At 34.3% G+C, this 27,743-nt stretch overlaps 3 protein-coding genes and 1 pseudogene across 11 annotated transcripts; 2 read left to right on the top strand and 2 right to left on the bottom strand.

Annotated features, from left to right (window-relative positions):
- Nucleotides 1-519: 519 nt before the first annotated feature.
- Nucleotides 520-2,945, top strand: LOC129886812 (uncharacterized). The gene is made up of 2 exons (XM_055961674.1): nt 520-751; nt 2,443-2,945. Exons 1-2 carry the CDS (start codon nt 584-586, stop codon nt 2,836-2,838), a joined length of 564 nt encoding a protein of 187 aa, XP_055817649.1. The 5' UTR covers nt 520-583; the 3' UTR covers nt 2,839-2,945.
- A 157-nt stretch (nt 2,946-3,102) lies between these two features.
- LOC129886811 (UMP-CMP kinase 3) lies at nt 3,103-8,441 on the bottom strand. Of its 2 annotated transcripts, XM_055961672.1 has the most exons (10): nt 8,291-8,441; nt 7,093-7,154; nt 6,364-6,415; nt 5,422-5,539; nt 4,970-5,126; nt 4,787-4,867; nt 4,530-4,637; nt 4,343-4,414; nt 3,445-3,495; nt 3,103-3,333 (listed from the first exon to the last, which is right to left on the bottom strand). In XM_055961672.1, the coding sequence occupies exons 2-9, from the start codon at nt 7,120-7,122 to the stop codon at nt 3,484-3,486; spliced, it is 630 nt and encodes a 209-aa protein (XP_055817647.1). In that variant the 5' UTR covers nt 7,123-7,154; nt 8,291-8,441; the 3' UTR covers nt 3,103-3,333; nt 3,445-3,483. The 2 variants fall into 2 exon arrangements, with proteins under 2 accessions (XP_055817647.1, XP_055817646.1); XM_055961671.1 differs by lacking the exons at nt 7,093-7,154; nt 8,291-8,441 and adding an exon at nt 6,670-6,871.
- A 7,188-nt stretch (nt 8,442-15,629) lies between these two features.
- On the bottom strand, nt 15,630-25,389 carry LOC129886810 (pentatricopeptide repeat-containing protein At1g06270). Of its 8 annotated transcripts, none has more exons than XM_055961664.1 (4): nt 25,209-25,389; nt 24,306-24,497; nt 19,070-20,233; nt 15,630-16,038 (listed from the first exon to the last, which is right to left on the bottom strand). In XM_055961664.1, the coding sequence occupies exon 3, from the start codon at nt 20,181-20,183 to the stop codon at nt 19,182-19,184; it is 1,002 nt and encodes a 333-aa protein (XP_055817639.1). In that variant the 5' UTR covers nt 20,184-20,233; nt 24,306-24,497; nt 25,209-25,389; the 3' UTR covers nt 15,630-16,038; nt 19,070-19,181. The 8 variants fall into 8 exon arrangements, with proteins under 8 accessions (XP_055817639.1, XP_055817640.1, XP_055817638.1 ...); XM_055961665.1 differs by having other exon boundaries at nt 15,630-16,198; nt 24,306-24,419; XM_055961663.1 differs by having other exon boundaries at nt 24,306-24,419.
- Nucleotides 20,286-22,864, top strand: LOC129884077 (very-long-chain aldehyde decarbonylase CER1-like; annotated as a pseudogene).
- Nucleotides 25,390-27,743: the final 2,354 nt, after the last annotated feature.

Here is a 27,743-nt window from a genome sequence, read left to right as displayed (position 1 = left end):
CATCCAACATAACCCAACACCCAAGGCCGACAGTAGTTTCCTTGTGTTCTTCCTCATCCTAAAAAGGAGAATTTGGCAAATAGCCATTTGATTTGGGATCATTAAATAAATTTTAGTCAACATTTTAAAGCTATTCAACATTTTGATAAGAATATTTATGTATGTAACACGAAAAAATTCTACAAAATATGAATAATTTGAAATCCATGATTTATTCTTGAATTCTGAATAGAATTCAAACTCAAATCGTAAAAAAGTTTAAACTATATTAATTAATCCTCGAGTTTAAAACTCTAGCAAAATCTTAAACTCCAATACTTTTTGCCAATGCTTCAAATTCAAGTATTGTATACTATTATTATTTCGTATTTGAAATTCCAGCAATTTTTTAAACTCCAAAATCTTATTCAAATTTTATTTTCGTATTATCAAGTGATTATTTTTTTTAATTTTTTTTTTTGGGGGGGTGGCGGGGGGTGGGGGGTGGAGTAGGCCTATCCCCTGTGTTCTTTGGTTGTTTTCTTTTGACAGGAATTGGCAAAATAAATCTTCCTTTACCTTACTGAAGAAGAGTTCACCAACAATGGCTTCTTCTTCTTCAATGGCACCTCTATCTTTCTCCCTTTCCTCCGAATTACTTCCATTTGGGTCTACACACAAACCCAATTCCCTTTCATGGTCATCTTCCTTTCCCCAACTCAAAATTTCTGCTTCTTACATTCCATGCCCTTCAAATCCCTCACTCCCCAAGGTATCTTCTCTCTTTCTACATCTCTTTAGAGAATTTTTTTCTACTGTAATTTCTAGTTAATTCTGTCAATTTCTTGCTCTAATTTGAATCAATCTGCATACAAATTTCATCTTCTTATTTTTTTGAAGAGTGAATGGGGCAAACTACATGAGAGAAATTTTTTTGAACTCCATACGTTTCAAGGAAAATGGGACAAGTATTGTTGACTCTAGTTAGTAACTAGGTCAAACAAAATGTGAAAGAGGGCATAATAGTTTGTGATATTTCTGCTTAACTGCAGCTATATGTTTCCACCTTATCTGATTGTGAAAAACATAGGATACTTTGATATTAGAAAGGAAATTCAGCTGAAAGGACAATGTTCCTTTTGAAAGATTGGATTTTTATGAGATTTAAGGGTCAATTTAAGAAATTCTTAAGCAAAGCCCATAGGTCACATGTTTATTCTCATGCATAAAGAGATTGACTCTTGTGGTTTCTAAGTTTTTGATTGAACTGCTACCTCTCTTGGGGAAGGGGAAAAAGAAGGTGGTCGAAATGAGGACGTAAAGATGGGAAAAGGGATTATCCAAACAGTTGCTAAATATGTTCCGTATTTTCAACTTTGCTATTTGCACTCTCAAGAGTCTGAATATCTTCGAATGATCATAGTTAAGTAGAGAGTGCTCAATGAAGTTCCTGACCCGTGTAAAGATTATTAGATCCGAATTGGAATGTATCTGCCTAATCGATTAACACCTCTTTTAATCGTTAACTTAATGTTCATTGCTGCTTTAGTGTATCATGACATAAGGTTAGCTTCGATCCACTAGTATTGCATTTGCATTTTAACTGTTAATGTGGGATAGAGTTAGTACATACCAGGCACGGGATAGATCTTCCAATTCCTTGAATAAGCCAATTCCTTTGGGACCATGCATCCACTCTTTTTCCTATTCAAAGATTGCCCCCCTGGGTGTGTTTTCACACCGAGAACTATTTGCAGAGAAACCTTGTTATAGTTTCATCACTGTCTCACCTTTACCTTGTATTGATGCATCATGTTTCTGTCATCTTTACCTGCAATTATACTCAGGAAAGCAATATTCACATGTGGAGGTTTCTTTTACGAGTATTGCTTTGCTTGTTTATATGTTGTTTTTATTATTTAATTATTAAACAGATGTGCTGCTTTATGGAAAGTATCTTCTAGAATTGAGCATATGTGATGTATAGTAATCAGTCATGTGAGTAATTTGAATATCTTTATCTTGCTTTTCAAAAAAAAATTGTAGAGTAATTGACTTCAAAATCATATCCATTGTGTTTCTTCATTACTTACCTAATAGCATAGCTGCCTCAGCTAACTTTTTTTTCTGCAAGTACATATCTTTTTGACTTAGAAGACAACTATTTTGTTTGATATATTATAAAGAGGTCACAAGACGAGATTCTTTCAAGTTGGGGAACTTTTATCTATGAAAGAAGTCATCATTTTGGTCGAATAAGGTACTTTCTCTAAGAAGAGATAAGATTTCGGATAAAAATATGAGGTATTCATACAACTTACAATTTCCAAAAGTATAGCGTATTCTGACATGTTAATGTCCTAGCTTAGAATGGATAACAGATAGAAACAAAAGAACTTAGAAACTGCAGCATTGATAGCTGTTTCATGTGGATTTGAGAATATACATGTTCATGTTTTGTAGAAATTTGTCATTGAGGCTGCATGGACTAGAAGATCTCGGAGTGAAGCTGCAAAAAGGCCCAACAGGAAATCATGGAAACAAAGGACAGATATGTATTTGAGACCTTTTTTACTAAATGTTTTCTTTTCAAAACGATTTATCCATGCCAAAGTCATGCATCGAGGAACCAGCAAGGTGATCTCTGTTGCTACCACAAACTCGAGAGACTTGAGGAACACATTGCCATCCCTTACTGATAACGATGCTGCTAGGGTTATAGGCAAATTGATTGCAGAGCGATCAAAAGAAGCTGATGTGTATGCCATTGCATACGAGCCTGGGAAGGATGAGCGAATAGAAGGCAGACTTGGGATTATTCTTGATACTATTCAACAAAATGGCATCATATTTGTTTAAAATTTCACCTTGTGTACTTCTTACTTGCAATTAGCTATATTACATATTTTCAGGATCAGTTATTCCCAACTATTAGAACATATACATCTTCTTCTGTATTCTTCCAAGCTCATCTTTGTAGCATATGATAACGTTATTTGCCAAAAGATTGTTCTGTGGAGAAAATCCAAGGCAAGATAGGACATTGTTAAATTTAACTAGCCAAATAATAAATATTACTGAGTTTTAAGTATTTGTTCGTTATAGAAAGCAAAGAGAGAGAGGGAGAGAAACTCTTATAATTTTATTTATCAGAATTCAGAATCGACAATGATAACAATACAGAGACAATAAGCCAATAATACAACATTGTGTTTCCTTCAAAAGAACAAAAAATGGAGAGGGATAAAATAGAGAAAATTTTGCATAAACTTCTATAAAAGTGATATCTATAAAGATACATCGTTTGGCTGAAGACGCACAGCAAGCACCAATATGCAAACAATACTGATATACCTGGAGAGAATGGAATGACAAAAGAAAAGGTTAGTTAACATTAAAATCATTTCAGAGCAGCAGAAACAGATCACACATTAACGCACGCCCAAGTTTAGAGTTCTCAATTACCATAATACTTAATCGTGATGCCTCTCTACTAATGAATTTTCAGGCAGCAACCTGTAACATACAAGAAAAATCTGTATAAAATTCCAAGAAAAAGGAAATAAAAGATGTGCAGAACCAAAAATTGATTATTTTGACAATCAAATAAAGACGGGGCATAATGGAAAGACAGAATATCTGTCCATACAAATCAATTGGGAATATATTTTAGCCATGTAAGTACGTTTACTTAGGTCCAATGCTTTCCAGGAGTCTCTTAGCTCTGGTAGAGACTTTTATAACAGACAAAAGTTAAGAGAACTAATAGTACTCTTCAGTTTTATTTTGTATAAAATGCTGGTCTAAGATGAATTTTAATTGGATAAAAATATGGTTAATGAGGATTCATATAGCCAACCCCAACTTATTAGAGACTGAAGCCTAATTGTTGTTTATACAAATATATTGAAGATCTGTTCATATTATGAGCTCAATCAACAGCCAACCACAGTGAATCATCTAATATACTCCATTATTATGGAGACCGTTCTCCTGGATAAGGCAAAATTTAGGAGCAAATCTAACCATACCAATCATGATAACTCAAAATAGATGGCAGAAGTTGTTTGAACTCTTTTTTTGAAACTGAGAAATTGTTTGAACTTTGTAAGGCAAGAATCATAAAAAAAAAAAAAGACAGTTATCCCAGTATCACTTCAAACAAGTTCATAGGATTCCCAACAAAGTGTTAGTTTACTAATCTCATAATGTAGAAGAGATCTAGCTCTGCACAAGCCCTAACATTTGCAACACAGGACATTTACCTCCCAATTACATTACATACGCCAGATATCATTTTTCATGCAAGTTACTAGGTCTTCATATCCTTATAACATTCACTAAACCATCATTAGTACTTTACCTTCTCATTAGCTGGGGAAAAAACAGCTTTAACTGCTTCAAATACTTCTCCAACAGGCTTTGCAGCATCAATCTGAAGGCAAAAAAGATGTCAATTTCTGTTTCATATGCAGAGTCTCTCTCTCTCTCTCTCCCCTCTGTGGTGGAGGGGAGGAAGATAGTAAAGAGGCTGAAAGATAAAACTGTACCTTTCGAACCTTCCCCTTGGACTGGTAATATTCAATAACAGGTAGACTAGATTCCATGTAAACCTTGAATCGCTTCCTTATTGTTTCAATATTATCATCTTCTCTTCCCTAAAGAACAAAAATTTCAAAGTTTATGAGAAGAAAACCAAAAATGATACTAGGAAAGAAGATTAACAAAGAAGAAACAAGAATACCATAAAGATTTAAAGTACTGTAAACATGACGAGAAGTCTTCTACCAAGATATTAATGTCTAACCTGGTTACGACCTAAAAGGCGTTTCTCCATCTCTTGTTCAGGACAATCAAAGAAGAGCACAAACTCAGGCTCAATTCCAGTCTGGGAGACATTAAAGAGTGATAGTCAGATTTTAACACTCTTAACTAAATAGGAGAATCCTCAAGATGCAGCTAAAAGAGGGTGGGGTACTGAGGAACTCACAACTAACTCAAAAGCAGCACGGTTCTCCTCATTCCGGGGAAAACCATCAATAAGGAATTTATCATTGTCATTTTCCTCAATTGCTCGTTGGAGAAGCTTAATTGTTACCTCTGATGGTACAATTTTCCCTTCTTTAATCATGTTCGAAATCATCGTCCTGTACATAGAAGAAATGAACAGTTTACAATGCTGACACACAATAAGCAATACTCTAGTAATATAATGAAATACAAACAAAACTATGACAATTCAAACTCTATGCACCACATTCAAAAGCACAGTACTGAGGATTAATCCTTTGTATACAATAAACATTGCTTGAAGCTATTGAACAAAACTCAAAGAGATGATGCAACTTAACAAACAGCTATCACAGAATGTTGGTTGAAATGACAAAGGGTAAAAAGTACAGAGAAAGATAAAGCAACACAATCAAAAAACAGATATCCTACCCATTCTCGGAACCAGAATTTCTTTCTGCTCGGAGAAGATCACCAGCACTTAGATGGGTGTACCCAAAGTTTTCAACAATATTAGTACACTGGGTGCCCTTACCACTGCCTGGGCCACCTGTCCAAGTAAATAGAGAAAACAAATCTTAGCACAGGATAAAATCCAATATCAATGGTACAGATTGCATCAACAAATATGCCATGTCCAATGAGGATGCATATTTGATCCACAAATCAGTACAGGTTGCATCACCCTGGGATATTTCCTAATAAATCTTTTGTTCACAATGCCCAAACACTCTTTCTTGAGCGAGTTAGATAAAGAAGAAGCAGAGCAACTAGCTTAAGAGGATATTAAGTTTGAGGGTGAAATTGATATACCTCCTTCAAATTTTCTTAAGTAACCTCACAAGTCAATTACAACAAAATCTTCCTTCTGTCAACTTGTATGTAAATAATCACAAAGATGAAGCCCCGTGACTTCAGAAAATCAATTCTACCATCACAATCTATGCTAGAGTCAGAATTGTCCCAAACTTATCTGATCTGGCTTTTACAACCATCCTTCAATATAGCTTCCTGTTTCATTTTGATCAAAACTGGATGTAAATGCCCAAAGGATCCTAATGGTCATACAGCCAATCGTGTATTATCATAATAAATGGGTTGTGGCAGTTTGAACCAAAGGAGCTAGAGTATGGTGTCAAAGCCTAAAAGTTAGATAGTTATAACTGCTAAGAGCTGCATTATAATTGGAATTAGTGGCAGCACTAACTGACCATGTAGATCGGATAACGGCTACAATAGAAAACATATGATTGTCCAGTGAGTTTCACCTCTAATCCTCACTACTACATATAGGGCCAAAATACTTTGCCACACTATGAGGTGCTGTATCGAGAATACCACAAGATCATGTGAGGTTGATGTTGATAAACTCACCGAGAACAAAAATAACAGTGACCTTCTTGTTGGTTGGCAGGCTTCCTGCTTCCTGCAATTCATCATTAAGAAAATATCAAACTAAGGAGCAATGTGGCATCTGGGTGATACTTTGCGGGAGCAGAAATCATGGATAATTATACTATTTATCAAGAGTGGAGGTGGTAATTTATGTAGGGGGGAATTTCAATATCCAACAATAATGTTTTTTATGATAATAGAATAAATGCCTAGCGAGAAGTATTCATAGAACTATATGAGAACTTTTTTATAAATTTAGAACTTCAGGGGGGAAAATAGTTGGACCCTTATTTCCACTGTTTCTTGGTGTTGCCGTTGGTACATGCATGCTGCAAATCTAGAAAATCGGTATCTAAATTCACAGTGCAATTGTTGTAGCCCCATCTGTTGCAAGACACCAGAACTGGACACCGCAACTCCACTATTTAAAGTCTTGAAATCTCATAATTTTTTTTGCAAGCTTTTTTAATTATAATAGAACTTCTTTCAATTCATTTTGACTATGGAGAACTTAGTGATAGCTTAAAGGTCCAGCATCCCTCCAATAATGCTGTCTGGTGTAGAAAGCATTTCACTTTTGTTTAGATTCCAGATGCTTAGACCATATGAAAATGAGAACACATTAACAATAGGAGTGGACACCAATAATCAAGGTAAGAAGAATATTCTTTAGATATATTTAGCACATTTAGTTGTAAAGAAAGCTACCTGGTTAACAGAATCGACAACAGTCCCCATGAATGTCTGGTAACTTGGTCTTATGAAATTGTCTGCAGTAAGACCGACTCAATCAATTACTCAGGAACGTTACATGCACATTCTTCTATGTTTAAAGTAAGTGAATAGGAACTCAAAAAAGGGTAAGGCAGCAAAGAAAGCCACAGTGACACTAAAAAAAAAAGGAGGGGGTGAACATCTTGAAGGAAAAGACTTGCACTTTCATTTATCTATCACAAGAAGATATAGAGATCAGATGCTAGAATCTTCACTTATTATATTCCAGATTCAGATCACATAAGAAAATTGAACATGTTCACATTAATAGGCTTCCTATTTCACAGCTTTTGTAAAAAAAAATCCAACTGACAGAGAAAAACAGAATCTTTTGCAGCAACAATATCTCCAGAAAATGTACATTACTAAGATTGAAGAAGCACTTATAATGTAGAACTATAAAACATCAATCTTCATAATAGATGACAATAAAGCAAAAAAAGAAAAGAAGCCAGAACCCACGTCTTTAAATATGTTTGGTTACATGCACCCGCTGCTATATCATGAATTTATTCCTGCTCACATACATTCCTAAGTACCAGCCTAAACTATTCTCAAGCGTATTAGCCAGCAACATTCCACCATTGAAATTGAAAGAGATCACCCGTCACTCTGAGAGGACGCAAAACATTACAAGCACAACAAACTACAGGACTAAATGATGTACAGCAATGTATAAGTTTTTGGTCACACCATAGAGACTCATCACTCTGAGAGGACGCAAAGCGTTACAGATATAACAAGCTAACAGACTGCATCAACTCAAGTTAAACGGAAACCCACAAGTATCAAAAAATTAAAATCTTTAACGGAGAAACAATAAATTTGTCGGTGCAAAATCGAGCACACGCAAACCAGATGAAATTACAAGAGATCTGTTCAAACATAATTAGACAAAAAAACAAACAAACAAATTCCTAACCAGATCAAAGCAAAACTAGCGGCAAAATACAAAATCAAATCTCAAAATTCGGAAAGGAAGAACAGCGAGCTATGATAAATCAACCGGTCCGGAAATGTTGCAGATCGGAGCAAGGAAAATGCAGTAAATTAAAGAATGCAAGGTTTGATATTGAGGAGATGAATCAAAAAGCATAGATCGGGAAAAGAGAAATCAAGATCTGAAGCTTACCAAAGAGAGAAAAATGGAGGCACAAAAAGGGAGGGAATATGTGAGATTGTGAACAACTCCCGAGTCTGTTTGAGATATATTTATAGCCCAAAAACCAAATTTGGTGAACAGGTAAACTCTGCCCTTTTTCCTTTCGCACTCCACACGTTTGCCTTTGAATGGTTACTCTTTTTTTTTCTTTTCTTTTCTTCTTTTCACTTTTTAGTGAATTGACTAGCCTAACATAATTTCATTTAAATTTATAATTTTAGAATCATCTGTTTAGATATATAATTTGGGACCATGCTTTCAAATTCTAAAAAAAAATAAACAAATTTAGAGATTTCAAAACTTTTTAAAATGTAAACTTAATTCATAAGTTTATATTTTCTAAAAAAAAAAATCTCATTATTGACGTAAAGAAATTGTTCATATAATGTAAAAGAATTACATCAAAGGTTAGTTGCTACTATTAGATTAGTGAATTTATATAAAATTACGTGTATTTAAAAGTTTGTGATTGTAATTTTTTTATTTACAAAATAAATATATAAATATATGATTTATTAATGCGGTACCTTAAGATATTTCAATAGCTTATTCATGAATTATAATTTGCTCATTTAGTAAGATTATATAAGAATTAAGTAAATTTTAATAGTTTTAACAACTTGCAAAGTTTTCACGTTTATAAGGAAAAAAATATAACTAATTTTTTTAAAAAAAATACATGTCCAAATAATACTTCTATCTTCAAATTATATCTTAGGCATCCGCTTTTGATCATTAAGTACATCATTTTTAGCATAAACTAAGAAAGAAGGGACATATTCAATTTTAGATAGGATTGTTTATTTGTTTACAATTCGGAAGTGGTTGTTGTTTGTACGAGAATCAGTTCTAGAAATAAGAATATAAATGTGTGACTTGTTTATGCTCATGGCTCTTTGATAGGTACTTTAAACTTGTTTTTTTTCCCCTTTGTTTTCTTCTTTTTTGGCAAACTAAACAATGACAATTCCCTATTTTTAATGGTATGTGGAGAAAGAGCTGGTTTGGTTTTTAGCTACACTCCATTTTAGACTAAAAGATTATTTATATGGTGATTTGTAAGAGATTTTGTTTGCACTTAATAAAGAGTTAAATTTTAGTAATTATTTATATTTATATATTCAAATTCACTGAGTGATTTTGAAAAGATATGCATATACATTTAATGGTTGAAGATATCAAATATTTTTATTTTTATTTTATTGAAAATATATGAAGTTAAAGTTGAAGATATATTGTATTTGATTATACTCGTCGTAAAAAGATATTTGCAAATATGTACTTGAAGTTTGTAGTTGAAGTTCATAAAAGTCCAAACACAATTTTTATATAAGTCTGTATCTCATCGTAAAAGTGTGTATAAATGTAACACTCCAAATTTTTTTCGCCAAGACTCGAACCGTTCTTCATACGTGTGTAGATTCGAACTGAGTGACTTCTAATTGTATTTATGAGTTAGGATCAATTCCTAAGTATTTGAAGAGTATTAGATGTGGTTTAGGTTAATGAGGGATCTCTAACACCAAGCCGAGTCTAAAGAATTTCTATCGGCTAAGATTTCGGTTGAGTTCGAATAAGGGTCAACTTCAAATGAGCATAACTTTCATAATATTAAGAGTTAGGTATCCCATGAACTATTAAATTAAAGGTCTTTGAGTCTTCTTTCCAACGCCCCAAAATTGCATTTTTTGGAGTTTGGAGTCAAAAGTTATGACCATTTTACTATAGACTATCACTGCAGCAATTTCAGGCCTGGCGCTAGAGTGGCGCCCGGCGCCACTATAGCGCCCGAAATAGCCTCAGTAGTTTGTGTGATGGCGGCGCGCCACTATAGCGCCTGCAGGGTTTTGAAAGCATTTTCAATTTTTCTTGAGAAAAGGGAATTATGGACCTTTTTCACCCATCCTATATCAAACCTACTACATTAGGGATCACCATTTCCGCCCCATATCAATTTTCTAAGGATTTTTCTCTCCAAAAATATCCAAGAGCATTGAGAGTAAGAATTGGAGGATAGAAGAAGAGTTAGGATTCAAGATCTTCAAGCCATGCCTTTGATTTCATGTGAGATAATCTTCATTCTAGGTATGTAAGACTACTCACAACGTTGGATTGATTTCATCCACGTGCCCTACATCTTAATTGATTCGAGTTGAGTTGAGTTTGAGGTTCCATGAGTTGAGTTCTTGAGTTATTTATAATTTCCATCTAGTTTTGTATATAAGTTTATACGTATTAAAGATGTTCTTGAGTTGAGTTTTGTTGAGAGTAAGGATTCATGTATTCATTCACATGAAACCAAGATGAGATTTTATTTTTATCATAATTTGTCTTGAGGTTGAGATAGATGGTTTTTATGTACAATAAAAACTATATTGCTTTCAAAGTGAAATGATGTATTTTTTTAATGAGTTTGATAAAATTGAACATAGAGTTAAATGAGAAATTTTGGAGCAAGATGTTTGATGATGATGTAAATGATGTTTATTTTTTAAAGTAAAATGATTGATGAATAGGTAATGTTGATGTGATATTTTGAGATGGAGTGGATTGGAGTCTAATGTGACTACATGATATAATTTGCATAATTCAATTTGATTGGAGTCTTATGAGGATTTTGAGTATAAATTATTGTTTGATAAGGAGTTTTAAAAACGATTTGTGAACGTTTTTGAATAAATTATTTATGCACTATTTTGAGTTTAAAGAATGATTATTTCCATCTTTGATTTAGAAAGAGTTTAAGCGTGAGTTGAGTTTGAGAAGTCTCTTAATTTTCATTTCAAACATGAGTATTTTGAGTATAAATGAGTTGAGCATTTTTACATTAAAACGTCTATTTTGAGATTGAGTTGAGGAGCTTAAAATTATGTTTTTAATGCATCTAATATTTACTGTATTCATTGAGTTGAGATTGTATCAAATTTTAAAAAAAAGTTTGATGATTGAAATGAGTTGATTTTGAAAGAAGGTCCAATGAGACTAGATTGATTGGGTTTTGAAAAGAGTCCAATGAGATTAAATGAGTTGATTTGAAATCAAGTCCAAACAGACTGAATGAGTATTTTGAGTATTTTGCTCACCTGATAGATATGAGCATATTGAGTCTTGGGAGGAGTATTGAGCACCGAATTGGGTATGAGTATAGTCCATACTTGAATCCCATGAACTACATAGCCAACGTAGGAAGGGATTGTACCGTATCAGATGTTTACCTATTATATTTTCTTGAAATGATAAGACTTGATTGATTATTGAATCCATGATTTGGTTGATTCATTCATACCCTGGCAAAGTATGGACGGACGTGGAAACAACATCGACTTGTTGTACATCACTGGCTCATAGGTGATGTTTGTCGGTTAGAGAAACTCCCAAATTGAGTGTATTGTGCATGATATGATTGGTTTGATTGAGATTGTAGATGATTGAGTCGAATTGTAAAACATTGCTAAATTCTAATTTGCTTATCTATTGAGTTGAGCCCTTTGACTTTATTGTTGATTGGATTGTATACGATTGGATTGGATTGAATCGGATTGTAAATGATTAGATTGAATTGAATTGGATTGTACATGATTGGATTGGATTGTATATGATTGGATTGGATTGGATTGAATTGGATGGTATGTGATTGGATTGTATACGATTCTATCAGATTGGATCGGATTGTATATGATTGGATTGGATCGGATTGCATATGATTGGATTGGATGATATGTGATTAAATTGAATTGGATTGTATATGATTGGTCTCTGTCTAAACTGTATTCTTACTTTAGACTTATGACACCTTGATTGAGTCTCTCTTATCTTTCTGATTTGAGATATCTGAACTGATATTTTTCTACCTTGATATATGTTTCATTCTGCCATATTACATACTAATACATTCCATGTACTGACGTCCATTTGGACCTGCATCATTTCATGATGCAGAGACAGGTTTAAGAGATCATCAATAGGCGCACCGTTGAGAATCTGTTCACACTCAGCTTATTAGTGAGTCCTCCCCTACATTCGGAGGATACCACTTATGTTATTCTTGTGTTGAATTTAGTCTTTTCATTCTGATTTGAGGTAGCCATGAACCTGTCATTGGCAAAATTAGATTGTAGTGATAGATGTTTCATAGACTAGATAGCGATGGGTCGATTAAGTATTTTATTTTTTTGAATTATTCTTGTCAGACTATTTTAATGACATAGATTGGAGTTTGATTTATTGGCCCATGGCTTTCTTTCTTGAGTTAGATTATTGATTGGGATTGCCCACCTAATTATCTCTTTATTTTAAGTCTTCCGCTGATTGATTGAATGAATGGATGTGTGATCGGTCAAGTGGTTCGCTTGGGAGCCAGTAATGGTTTCTGAGTGCCGGTCATGTCTAGGGTACCCTTCCGGGGCGTGACAATAAGCACCTCTTATACATTTTTATACGACATGTATCGTAAATGTGAAATGTTGTATATCATGTGTATAAGTAGGGGTATTTATGGTTCGATTTGGATCGATTATTGGTTAAAACAAAAACCAAACCAACTTAGTCAGTTTTTAAATTTCTAAAACCAAACCAAATCAAACCAAAGAATAACAGTCGGTTTGGTTATTGTCAATTTGGTTTGGTTTGATTTGATTTTTTCGGTTAGAAAATAATAAGTTTGTTAAGGCATACGCATCTCGATAGACATCCATACCTAGTACATGAACAATTAATCCATAGGAAAGTTACTGTAGATTCAATTAAACAATACTAGAATTATTATTATACGAGTAAAGTGATTTAGTTAAACAAAACTAAAGTCATTATATATCAAAGATCAAAAGATCAAATCTTTATAGCAAAAAAATAACCAAGCTCAACAATTGAGGAACTACCCAAGGGAGGGATACCAAAATTTAAGTGTTGGACTTGAGAAAATGGTTAAGTTAAAGAATTAAGTTAATTAAAATTTAAAATTTATATAATTTCTCAATTCAGTTGGGTTATTTTTGCTGTTTGTTTTTAGTAAAACCAAAACCAAACCAAAATCATATCGAATTTCAAAATTTGAAATCAAAGCAAATCAAATATCGATTTTTTAAATCAATTTAATTTGAATTGCGATGGCATATGTAATGTGAAAATATAGACTACATAAATATTATATTTTATAATTAGACTGTATATTTGTGTAAAAATTCCTAATTAAACTTCAAATACACTCAAAAGGAAGAAATGTGAATAGGGAAAATTTAATTAGAAGGTTGGTATAATAAATGATTATGATTCTGGTTCTTCACCCCTAAGACTTGTTTTCACCATAATTACAAATTTTCTATCAGCCCATCACATTCTTACGTCTCTCCCAATTATTTTTCTTACCTAATTCTTACTGTCACATGCCTAGCTGCCATGTTCTACATCTTAGAATCTATAGGAAAATAAACAATTGTATAGGTATGTGTAAGACTACATATTTTCAATTTATTAGTTGTCTTTTGAACAAAACACTCACGAAAAAAACGGTTTGATTCTAAATCAGTTTAGTTAAGGAGATGAGACCAACAATAAGCTATAAAATATATTCAACCTAAAGTTATTCCATGCCCGTCACATATCGTAATTTGTAACAAACACCCAATCTAACTCTCAACCTCGACTCGACCTCAAACCCAATTTGACTCCCAACACAAAACTAAACTCTCGATCCCGACTGCAACTGCGACTTGACACAAAACTTGCCACTGAGTCTAGGTTGGATCGCAGGTTAGGGTCAAAATCGGGTCTTTGAACTTATGCCAGGATTAGGTCTCGAGTCGACATCAGGTTCCTAGTCATGGATGGGGTCGATTATCGGGTCGTGGGTTAGGCTTAGGTCAGGGTCGGGTTGGATTTTGAGTCAGGATTGAAGCAAGGGTTTGGGTTCGTATTTAGAGACAGCGTCCTGATCCAATGTCATAGTATTTGTCCATATTATACCTAAGTGCTTCTGGAATAAAAAAAATTTCTCCTTACTACTAAAATACCTAAGAATAAGTAAAAATCCATTTGTTTTTACACGAAAACATTTTCCTACGTACCAAACATACCAAAGTGTTTACATTAATTTTTTGCTCTCTAGGATCTACTATTAAAAAAAGGTGTGACTTTAAAACTAAATACTTTATAGACATTTTTTTTTCCAAATAAAAGAAATATTTACTACAAAAGCAAATTATAAAACTTTACTTTGCGATGGAAGAGAAGGTCAAAAGGAGTACTTGTCAAGACAACAATTTAAAAGTTCAATGCTAACTTTCTGGTCAAAGCAAATTTGAAAGCACAATGGAACGCTTAAAGAACCATCAAAGTTGATATTTTTATGCTAGCTAACATGCTTTTATGTGATAAAAGCTTATTTTCATACTTTTTTGTCTAAAATAAATTATTTTCTATATTGGAGTAATAAAAATTAGAAAGGGTCTTTATCACAAATTCCTGAAATAACACGCACCCTTATTGATTGCCTAATTTCTTTGGCTATTAGCATTCTAAGTCGTTGTAGAATATGAAACTTACGTTAAAAAGAATATGAATATTACAATAGCAAATAGAATATTCTTCCTTTTTTACCAATCAAAAAATATTCTTTTTTTTTTAATAATGATAATAGTGTATTGGCCAGCTTGCCGCACCTTAACTATTTTATTAGGTATATTTTTATCTTCTACCAACATATATATTAGGTTAATCAACTCATCAAAGCTTAGGCAGATGATAAGATATCATCTAGCGTTTCTTACCTCCACTAGAATTTGAATTTGAGACACCATAGTTCGCTTCACTTCATGGACTACTAGATCACACCCATGATTGCTAGAATATTGTTGGAATTAAGAATTCAGTCCACCTTCGTCGTATTAATTTTATATATGAATAACTTATTTCTTATCTACCTACCAAACGTCGTATAAGTTAAACGGAATTTAACACATGAATAACTTGTTTCTTATCCAGCTACTGAACAATCCCCAAGTAATAAAATGACGAGTGTTTCAGTTCAACGAATCACCCTCACTTTTCACTGATAGGCCGAGACTTCAAGTCAAATAGTAAGAGTTCAAAATCAGTTCTAACCATTTTGAGGTTGGAGTTGACTTGTTTAAAAATATAGGAATGGTGGGGACGGATTGCTGGGGTTGAAGGCACTAGCAAGCATGAGAATTAAATGAAACAATTCATCCAACATTGACACATAAAGAATAATTAGATTCAAAATAAGAAAATCTATTGATGAATGACACCTACCAGTGTCACGTTTCTGGTTTAATCAAAAGTTACGATGATATACTACAACACAACCTTTAACAATTTATTTTGCAGAGAACACAAACTGTCTGTTAAGCCAGTAAAGGTTAAATTTCGAACAAGAAAATGCCTTTAATTTGAAGGTAACATTTGCACAAACGGGGACACATTTAGAGACCTACTTGAGATCTAGCAGCAAAGCTCAAACATTTCCTGCGACCATTCACTCTTAGTGTGCAAACACAATTCTCAAGGAGCTCATAATCCTCGTTCCAGAATAACTTGGATGCCATGTCTGGATTTTCCAACAGCATCTTTGAGGTCAAGTATCCAGCAATTTTCCATGTCTGACACAATCGAGCTTGCTTGCCAATGAATCTTCCATGCCTTGTATCATAATATTCAGGCCAGTGGTCTGCTGAAAGCCTCTTTTCAGCCAAATCTCCCTGCTGTAAAACAAAACATTTGATAATTCTCTCTCAACAATTAATGCTCGAGTGAATTTTGCTGGCATCAAATTGGCCATGCCTGGGACACCCATCAACCTTTTGAGATATTACTACAGATTTGGGAAGGAAATAGGAAGAACAAGAAGGTGATACACAGTCCCTGCGTGCATTTGGTGGACAGTTTTGTGTATTAGACTTCAACTCTATTGAAAAGATAACGTGCAAGTGTATTTTGTCATTTTATTTTTAGAGAAGGGCTTAAAATGCTCTTTAAGTATTTGAATTGGTATAAAACTATCATTCATTCACCTTTTCAACCCTCAAATATTCCTGACATCAGCCTTTTGGCTCAAAAATACTCTTATTTCTAACGGGTCACACTCATAAAGTGGATGGTGGGCAATATTGTACCAAATCCCATAGTTTAAGGACATTTTAGACCCTTCTCCGTTAAAATAATACTTAATATAATTTGGGTTCCAATAGTAAATCAAAAATAATAAAAATAGTTTAGCCCTCCCCCTCACCCCTTTCACTTCCTCTCTCTTACATTTTTTCTTCTTCTTGAATCTTGTCCATCATTTTAAATTTTAATTTTTTTCAATGCCAACACATATTGGTTTATTGGTTATATACATCAAAATGTAACTAATTTTCAACTCCTTCTAGATCACTTTTCTTGTAACAAGAATCTTGTTTAGGGATGGCAATGGGGCGGGGCAGATTTAAGGTTTCGCAACCCGCCCCGCCACATTGCCATCCCTATTCTTGTTGATTCACAATATACCACCACTCTACTTTTACCTAACTGTTTCTCTATTGGGAAATGCTTGAAAAATGAAAAATGACTTGCAGACATTAGAATATGATTAAATACCAGATTGCCAAATAGAACTTTTCAATTCAACTTTAATCTCTCATGAAACTTTAACTCAGTTTATTATAGGCGAAACCCATCGGTGACCCCCTAAAGTTGGCACAAACTTTCAATTAGACACCTTAACTAGGCTTTGTTCATTTTAGACACCTCAAGTAAAGCTCCGATGTGTCATTTTGACACTTTTTTGACAATCACCAAAATATATTAAGTGTGTGTAATGCACTCGCCTGACGTGTCAAAAACAACAAATTAAATAAATACACGTGGCATATATATATATATATATATATATATTTTGATTTTGAGGGTCTTTCAAAAACAACCGTCCTACCTCGGTAGGAGTCAGGTTTGCGTACACTTTACCCTCCCCAGACCCCACGTTGTGGATTTCACTGGATCGTTGTTTTTATTCAAATAATAATGTTTTAAAAAAATAAAAATTAACAACTATTAACCCCACCCACCCCGTCGTTATCTTCTCCAACCCCACCCACCCCAACCCCTCCCCCACCCCACCAAATTTTCTTCTCCTCCAACACCCACCCAACGCTATCCATATCATTTAAAGAGGAAAAAATGGAGCTATAATGGCAAACAAAAATATAAATCAAATTGGATCAAAAAATCCAACGAACCACCATTTTTTTCGGCAAGATTAATACAAATCTAAAATTATTTTCTTTGAAATTGTTAAAGAATTCAAACCTTAAAGAACCCACAACAAAATTCGAAGTCCAATTAAAAAACAAATGGGCTATTCTCCAATTTCTCAGATTTCTAAGAACAACTTCAATAATATAAGTAGTAATCTTTGACCCAACTCATCAAGTTCTTGGCTTTTTGATGAATCAAGAGGCTTAGTGAATATGTGAACAAGTCTATCAACGATTCTTGAATCGTCTGGAGAGATTGGGGGAGGGGAATTTATGGATTTTGGACAAATGGGTGTTGAAGAAAATGGAGAAAGATTGTGTTTTGTAAAAGAAGAACACGCAATGAAGAAGAAGAAGAAATGAAGAAGAAAAAGAAGAAGAAATGATGGCAGAAATGAAGAACAACAACAACAAAAATATATTTTAAAAAAAAAAATGTTTTTCACGCGTTTAAAATGGGTGCAACACACGCAATGTGTCGAATCAGCACAAAGTGTCAAAATGACAAATCGGAGCCTTACTTGAGGTGTCTAAAATGAACAAAGCCTAGTTAAGGTGTCTAAGTGAAAGTTGGTGCCAACTTTAGGAGGTCACCGATGGGTTTCGCCTTTATTATAAGTTTATCATGGTTTTCTTTATAAAGACTTCAAAGGATGACATTGGACAGTAACAAAAATTCTTGATTTTAACAGTTCATCACATGTTTTTATTATATCTCAGCGCAGGAAAAATTTAAACTATTGAACGGAAATGAGAAGTCATGATTTACACTCAACAAACTACATTTCAATCTCAAATTACTGGAGAATCTATACAACTTCTGTATCCAAACATTCAGAGGATTGATTATATAATTAGATTGTTTCTTTTATCATCAATTTATCACAAAGCCATGCTCATTAAACAACTTCATGATTATATATATATATATATATATATATATATATATATATATATATATTAGGTGACAGATCATTGGATGCTTTAACGATGAACAAAATAAACGTTGAACCATGAGAAGCCATTCGATTCACATACCAGTAGAGTTGGGTTCCAGAAATCCAAATGAGCAATTGACTTCTAATTTTTAAGAATTCAGTTAGAAAACAAAATACAGCAAATTCTCCTTTCCACTTTGAAGACCAAAGTCTACGTCCAAACATTCATAATATATAATTAAGTACAATTTTTCCAAAGTTGTATAAAGGAGGTTAGACGCTTGTAACATAATTCACATTCATAATATATAATTTAGTACAATTTTTCCGAAGCTATATAAAGGAGGTTAGACGTTTGTAACATAATTCAACTGACATTTCTGTTTTTCCATTAACGATTAAACCAAGTTTACTCATGTGAAGTATAAGGTCATGTCACTGAATGATACTCTCACAGAAGCAAAAAGTGTATAATTTTCCGTCTAAACACATATGAAAATGCATAAAGAGCTTTGAGTTTGATAAACTAATCAACAAACTATAAAAGTGATATACAGTACCTAGGTTCTGAGAGGACTCCCAACGGAGGTGCTGAAATTACAGTCATACCTTCAACATGGATGATGATCTTGATCCCTTTCTATAAAGCTTAATTCACATGTATGCATGAAACTACGACCTTAGTTCTGCAAATCTCTGCCTCACGGCATTGGCAAGTTCCCATTCACCAATACTTGTCAGGCCTTCAACAACCTTTTGCCTTGACCTTATGTATGGTATAAAGCCTCTCTTGGTCATTTCTATCACAAATTTTCCAGCCAAAATAAACTGGCGGTTCTCTAAGCACCCTTCAAGGACCAACTCGTAGCACTCGAACCCAACATGCACACCCTCATTTGTTAAAAGCTCAATTACTTCAATTGCTCTCCATATCTCTTTGTTAGCCCGTAATGCTGTCAAAGCTTTCACCAAAGTTTCTTTTCTGGGGCTCAAGCCAACTATCGCAACCATTTCATTCAATGTATCTATGATAGAAGACGTTATTCTTAGCTCGGACAAACTGTCAATTAAAGAACCGTAACAATCCAAATCTGGACTACAACCAGCACGACCTATGCCCTTCAATACATTAACTGCTTCATCTATCTTATCAACCTTACAAAGCGATGAGATCAGGTAATTGCAAGTGCCACCATCAGGTGCATATCCAATATCCTGCATTTCCAACAATATGCTTGAAACAGAATGGGATTTACTCCGACGTTCAATCCATGCAGTGGAGAGTAGGAGGTGAGTTTGAGGTACCGGAATGCAGCCAGAGCGAAGGGTACGCTGGAGAATGGCAAGAGCAAGTGGAAGAGGATTTGAGCTTTGGAGACTGTAAGAAAGGAGAGAGGAATATGCAATTTGAGGGCGAGAACGAGGCCTGATTGGAGTAAAAGACTGTAAAATTTCGTCAACAATTTTGACACTTGTGTTCTCAGGGAAAGTGGATAAAAATGAAAAGGGATTCGGATTGTGGTGAGATCCTTCAGAAGAGGTTAGAATATCAGGAATTTGTTCATATCTTTTAGCTTCCACCACAGCTCTAATGGATTCTTCAAGCATTCTTGCTGAAGAGACAAAAGAACGGCTAAAAGGACGAACAGAGACCTGTAGCTTTGCAACTGCCATCACCCTATCCCGGTTCTTCTTACTCTCAAGTGTATATAAAATTAGTCGAGCTGCACATAAATAATAGAAGATAAAGTTCAGTGACCACACCATATTATATCAATGGAGGAAAACAGAAATAGAAATGTTAGCACAGCTGTTTAATTAAAAGTGACAAGAGATATGCAACTTGTGTACTGCAAAAGTTAAGAGGGCTCAGTGAACAGAAAATGTATATTTGCTTCTAACTTCAAAGGAAACACAAGTCTTCTTTCAAAAAAAAAAAACGATTTCCCTGCTTCACTTGAGCCGAGGGTCTTTCGAAAACAGTCACTCTACCTCCACGAGGTAGGGGTAAGATCTACGTACACTCTAGGCTTCTCAGACCCCACTTTATTGGATTTCATTGGGTATGTTGTTGTTGTCCTACTGACTAGCTGACTAGTAATCCCTGAAGAATTTTTATTTGTGAACAATCTGTTTTTTTTTCTTTACCACTAATATTAATACTGTGATAGCACAGGTTCCACTTACTACATCACACTCAATTTAGATCAAATTATTCACTTTTTATGCCAATGTATGACTATCTGTATGGTACAATGGATAAGTCCTCAGATACATTGTATAAAAAGTCACTTGAGAGGAAAGTAGAATTGTCTGATGTGGTGCACCCAACACATTTAACAACCCCAAAATTCATCTACCATCTCCGTTTAGGGCTTGCATCCTTGGCGTCAAAGCCTCAAGCTTCCAAAGTGGTATTTTTGGTTAATATGGCCTGTCACGCTATGGTCGTTTTTGATTACTTATCTTTATAGTCACACATTTGTTGTTGAGAGAAATTTATTCAGAAATCTCAAAATACAAACTTGGGCAATCCCAAAATATAGTATACAAGTAAGAACTTATTGTTCTGGGTTATAGATTATTAAAGAGATTAATTGGCCTAATTTTTTATCTTGTTCAGTACTTTATGCAATGGCAAAGAGATACTATTAACAACTTGATTGAGGAAGCTATTATGGAAGCCGATCAAAAAGGCGTAAAAGTTTTGAGCCTCGGACTCCTAAATCAAGCAAGTAAAACTATCGAAAATCAAATAATGTCTCATCCTTTCTTTATCTATAACAGAAATGCATGATCTCTACGTAAAATATAGGGGTGGCAATTAGGCGGGTTGGGTCAAGTTTGGGCGAGTCATAATGGGTTAAGACAACTATTGGGTCAAGATCCAACCCAACCCAACCCAACCCAAATTAGGTTGGGTCAAAATGGGTTATATAACGGGTCAAGACCCAACCTAGCCCAATTTTTACTAAGCTTAATTGTTTTATTTGTTCTTTTGAACTATTTTAGTACTTAATAAAATTATTTTTTTCTTTATTATTATTATTATATATAACATATCAAATTGAAAAAAAAAATATTTTAACAAGATTTATGAGTCAATGCGAGTTACATATCAACCCAATTTTTAATAGGTTGAGCTAATGAATGGACGGGTCAATAACCAACCCAAACTTAAACAGGTTGGGTTGGGTTGGGCGGGTTTGGTTTTATTTTGCCACCCCAAGTAAAATACAATTTTCTTGAGAATGGCATTCCGTTAGCTAAGGCTGATATTGACTATTAGGGATAACATGAATTAAAAAGAATTCTCCCGTCACCCTATATTGTTGGACGGACAATAGAAGGTTTCAGTTGATACTAACAATTATACACAAGTGTAATGTTCTAGCAGGAAGAGCAGCTGAATAACAATGATGAACTTTACATAAGGAGGCCTCCTAAGCTGAAAGTGAAGTGATGGATGGAAGTAGTTTAGCTGTCGCCATAGTCCTAAACTCCATTCCTAGAGAAACTTCCCAAGTGGTCCTTAGGTGTCGTTTATCCAAATTTGCATACTCCATTACCCTAGCCATGTGCCACAGAGGAACTCAGGTATATTTGACTATATATTAAATTATTAATCTCCACAATGATTTTGGTATCCCAGTCTCTTTTTCATTGAAATTTTAATATACAGGTTATACTAGACGGAGAAGAGTACAAAAGACTTAAAGCAACGCTTAATCCTGAGGTTGTTACTAATTTGGTCCCCTCAAAATCTTATGCATCACAGGTATAAACCATAATTCAGCTGATCTCTGAACCATTTTGTTAAAAAGTTCAAAGAGAAAAAGAGAACACTTTCTTCCCCTCCCCCGCATCTATACCCACAAGAACAACCCAAAAGAATACTTCTTGATTAAAGTATTATATTGCAGATATGGCTAGTAGGGGAGGGATTTAGTGAAGATGAGCAATTGAAAGCCCCAGAAGGAACATTGTTCATTCCTTTCTCACAATTTCCACCAAGGAAAGCTCGCAAGGATTGCTTCTATTTCAACATACCAGCTATGACTATCCCAAAACATCATGAAAATGTAGTCTCTTGTGAGGTTAGAAAAGCCATTTAATTTCCAGAAAAAATTAGGACATTCATGATTAATTTTGTTATAATTCCAGAACTGGCTACCAAGAAGGGTGATGAGTGCATGGAGAATAGCCGGGATTTTGCATGCATTGGAAGGTTGGAATGAGAATGAGTGTGGTAACAAGATGTTTGATATCGAGAAAGTGTGGAAAGCCAGCCTTCAACATGGTTTTGGACCATTGACCATGCCTTTTGCTACTGAATCGAAGGCTTAAAAATACAAATAGTCTTCATCATGATCATATCTTGAATTAGGGCCGGCTTGATGCCTTTAACAATAACGCATCCGCCTTAGGTCCCAAAATTTGAGGGGCCTCATTCTTAATAATAATAAAATTATTATGCTGATTTTTATTTGTCTTACTTTTTTTTAGTTGTTTCAAAAATAGCTCTTCTTTCTTTTTTGTCAATTTTTTTAAATTTTAACTTTCCATATTACATATTTAAGACCACAAGATTAAATGATATTTGGTGAATAAAACATATTTTTAATTTAGGATCATAAGTTTTGAAAATCTTCTTTACTTTTTTTAAAATTTTGTATCAAGTCAAAATCCGTCAAATGATTAAAACAGATGGAGTTCAATTTGAAGAAAAAAGTAAATATTTTCATTAAAAAGAAAGAAAAGAAATATGTTATCTCGAAAATAATTTCCAATATATTAACAATTCTACCTCTTAAAAAGCTAGAAGAATAGACTTTCAATAAATTTATTTTAAAAAATAAAAATCTAACGCCTCCGATTCATTTTTGGCTTTAGACCCCTGAGATGCTTGAGCCGCCCCTGTCTTGAATCAGTAGTGATTACGCGTTTGTCATCCTATCTGAAGCATAGATGCTAAATACAGTCAATAAGAATAGCGAACACATTATTGTAATTTTACAAATAGTGTTGAATCAATAGTGTTTTCCCTAATTATTGTAATTAGCAGTATTGTGGCAAAATTTCCCATGGATCAATCTAGCTACCTAATTTTGCCACCCCTATGTCTAACTGCAAGGGCAGTCATTATTATATACTTTTTCTTACAAGTAAGAGTAATTATTATACTTCTAAGAGCATGTTTAATGGAGATCATTTGGTTGAGAACTTCACTCTATTTCACCATGTTCATTCAAATATATCAAATGACAATCATCCTCAGTTTATGTGTGAGTCCATATGTTGCATCCTCTTGTAAAACAATATGAATTGGATATTTAGTTTCAATGCAATTGTTTAATTTTGGTTCTTGGGATAGGCGGAACTTTGTCAATTTGGGCTTCCTTTCACTTTATGGTTGGGATGATTGAGAATGCACAGGAAGTAACAGATTCTTACAACAAAGGAAAGGTGTCAACTGCTATCAGTTTACTGGCTGTTTTTACTGCTTTTTTCCTACTTATTAAAAATCAAATAAAATCCTTCAAGAAAACATGCAAATAGCAAAGCAGATAGAAGGTACAAAGATCAAAACAGAACAATGAAGCCATCAATCAGCTTTGTTCTATTTAAATGCTCATTATGCAAGTTTCTACAAGTCTTCTTTTACTACTAGTCATATGGCTGACATAAATAAGTAAGGTCGACAGCAAGCGGAGAGTAATCTCATAGTGTGAATAAAATAGAAGCATTCTCAAGGTGATAAATAAGAATAAATCTGGGATGCGGAATAGCACTTACTGCATCAACGTTTTCACACACATGCTTTATTACATGGCCTTTATATAATTTTCCTCCGTCAAAGCTCAATCTAGAGGTGATAAAAATCATCCTGATCAGTGAGGCAGATTAACCCTGAAAGGAAAATGAATGGTTCCTATATATTGCTAAGTGGGAAATGTCCAAAAGAAATCCAACAAGTAACTGATAAACCTGTTATACAGAAAAAAAGTGAGTAACTATTATGCCCTTTTCTAGCTAAAAGTATAGTTTTACAATTTCACCGACTAATAAATAGGTTATCAAATGAATTGTAATTACAAATGAAACGATCGAAAAGGAAATGTGAGTTAATATATGCTAAGGTTGAAAATATCATTAAAAAATCTTTAAAAAGAAGTCCCTTAAATACATGATTCTAAAATGGAAATAGGGAGTTGATTTCATTATAATATCTGTTTATCCTTTTTTAGAAGATGATACAATAGCACTGCTTCCTAAGAGCAGTGTGTCTATCAATTTCACCATAATGGCCTGTCTTGAACTCCCTTTTACATCTCATTTAAACAAGAGCTTTATTTTCTTCGAGTACAATGTGAAATCATTTCATAGAGTTTTGTCAATTAAATAAATTTCTAAACTCTCGTTACCTTATTGGTATTAAAATAGCAGATGGCTCCCTGAACCTCATTAAAAAAATGAAGAGTAAAGGGACAAAGCAAATATCAAAAGTGACAACATAAACTGAATTACAGTTACAAAAGCTCGAATAGCCAAAACTAAAACTCATTTAGATCCCAAAACAAAATAAGAAAAATATCTGAGCAGATCGCCAAAAAGGACAAAAAAAATGAAGTTTGATGTACAAATAGTAACCTCCAAACATACAAATAACAGTTAACTAAGCAAACAGAAGAAGCAAACCTCAGCAGATGGAAGACCGATGGATCGACAGTGGCACATAGACGGAGATGAGAAGAGGGAAAACAACTCTTGCTAAGAAAGCTCCAAGAGGAGGATCACTTTGATGTTCTTTTAGCAAGTGTTGTTTCTCCACTTCGCCATTCCTATTAGCCGTATCTCATTTTAGGGTTTCAACTCACATTACGAGGGCATTCTGCCTCATTTAAAAATAAAAAAAAATAAAAACTCACATTACATATTTCCTTTTTGCCCGAATTTGAGTGAAGTGTGAAAAAAACACAAATAGACAATTTTATAAAAATTATTACACATACATGGCAATATTAATTACTCAAAATCAATTACAACATATAAAATATATACTGTTATAGCAGTTTTGAAGGGGGGCCTTGGAGTAACTGGTAAAGTTGCTGCCATGTGACCAGGAGGTCACGGGTTCAAGCCTTGGAAATAGCCTCTGGCAGAAATGCAAGGTAAGGCTGCGTACAACAGACCCTTGTGGTCGGGCCCTTCCCCGGACCCTGCGCATAGCGAAAGCTTAAGTGCATCGGGCTGCCCTTTTACTGTTATAGCAGTTTTATATACGACTCGTGCGTTAAACATGGATGAATGGTTCCTATTTTCTAGGTAAGAGTTATTATCTTCCATACAAGTTTGTTTGTAGGCGGAACATAGATGGTCCTTAAAATTGTCATCAATTTTTAGTTACATACTTCAATTAGGTTTTGTTTACTTTATTTTATATATATAATAAGGTACTTCTTTAATTGTTTTTAAGGATATAAATGAAAAAACTGATGAGAAAAAGATTAAACGTTAACAACTTTATAAAATGGAAAGTAGAAGAAATTTCAGTATCGAATTGCAAAATTCGTCACATAAGATTAGAAGAAATTAGCTACTAAATCAGTGACGCTCCCAATTGAATTTTCTCCGAGACTCAAATTCAAAACCTTTAATTAAGAATGGAACAATCTCAAAACCTCCGTCATTGAAATTGAAAGAGAACCAAAGAAATTTCTAACCAGATCAAAGCAAAACTAGCGGCAAAATACAAAATCAAATCTCAAAATTCGAAAAGGAAGAACACCGAGCTATGATAAATCAACCGGTCCGAAAATATTGCAGATCGGAGCAAAGAAAATGCAGTAAATTAAAGAATGCAAGGTTTGAAATTGAGGAGTTGAATCAAAAGGCATAGATCGGAAAAAGAGAAATCAAGATCTGAAGCTTACCAAAGAGAGAAAAATGGAGGCACAAAAAGGGAGGGAATATGTGAGATTGTGAAGAACTCTTCCCTTTTTCCTTTCGCACTCCACACGTTGCTTTGAATGGATATACGCAGAGAATATAGGGATGTCTTCCCTTGGACTTATAAAGAAATGCCTGGCTTGAATCCTAAAGTAGCAGTCTATCAATTGACAGTCAAGAATAGTGCTCACCCTATTAAGCAAGTTCAAAGACGGTTTAGGCCAGACTTGGTTTCATTGATCGAGAATGAAGTAGTTGCTCTTAAATAAGTGAAGAAGGAGAATGTTGTAAATTTCATTCGAGTGAATACCATCTACTGATTTGGCATTCCTCGCTATACAATAACAAACAATGGCAAGCCATTTGATAACAAGTTGATAAACAAAATTTGTGATCTCTTCGGTTTCAAGCAATGCAAATCTTCTATGTATCATGCTGCTGCCAATAGTCTAGCTGAAGCTTTCAATAAAACCCTATGCAATCCATTGAAGAAAGTCATCTCCAAGTCCAAGAGAGATTGGCATGAAAAAATGGAAGAAGCTTTATGGACATATAGGATGACATACCGCACACCGACTCAATCAACCCCATATTCACTTTCTTTTAGAGTTGAAGTTGTCCTACCACTTGAGCGTCAAATACCTTCCTTAAGACTTTCTATCCAAGAAAGGCTCACTGAGGAAGAAAATGCTCGATTACGTCTTGCCGAGTTAGAAGCACTTGATGAAAAGAGGCTAGAAGATCAACAAAATCTTGAATGTTATCAAGCCCGTCTTTCTCGTGCATTCAACAAGAAGGTTCGTTTGAGGTGCTTCCAAGTTAGAGATCAAGTCCTTGCAGTAAGAAAGACCTATCACTTCACATGAGTCTGAGGGAAAATTCACCTCGAAATGGGATGGACCATATGCCGTACAAGAAGCATACACAAATGGTGCTCATAAACTTGAAGATGATGATGGATGAGGATCGACCCTATTAATGCAAAATTCTTGAAAAAGTACTACCCTTGAAGTGAGATGACACTCATTAAGGTAAGAGTATAAAATGCATGTTACTCCTGGACCCTAAGAGTATAAATTATGTACGTCACCCAAAAAAAAAGTGTTCGCTAAGTTGAAAATCTCGAAAGAGGCGGCCTAGGCAAAAGATAGAACCAAAAAAAAATCAGCTAGGTTGAAAATATCGAAAGAGGCGGCCTAGGTAAAAGTTAGGACACAAAAAAATAATAATACTAAAAAAATATCATTCCCCCAGAGCTACATTGTGACTTGATCCTCTTCACCA

Source organism: Solanum dulcamara, chromosome 4, assembly GCF_947179165.1.
Source record: "Solanum dulcamara chromosome 4, daSolDulc1.2, whole genome shotgun sequence".
Classification (NCBI taxonomy): domain Eukaryota; kingdom Viridiplantae; phylum Streptophyta; class Magnoliopsida; order Solanales; family Solanaceae; genus Solanum; species Solanum dulcamara.
Note: the sequence above shows the minus strand (reverse complement) of the source record. Positions and strands in the feature narration are given on the sequence as shown.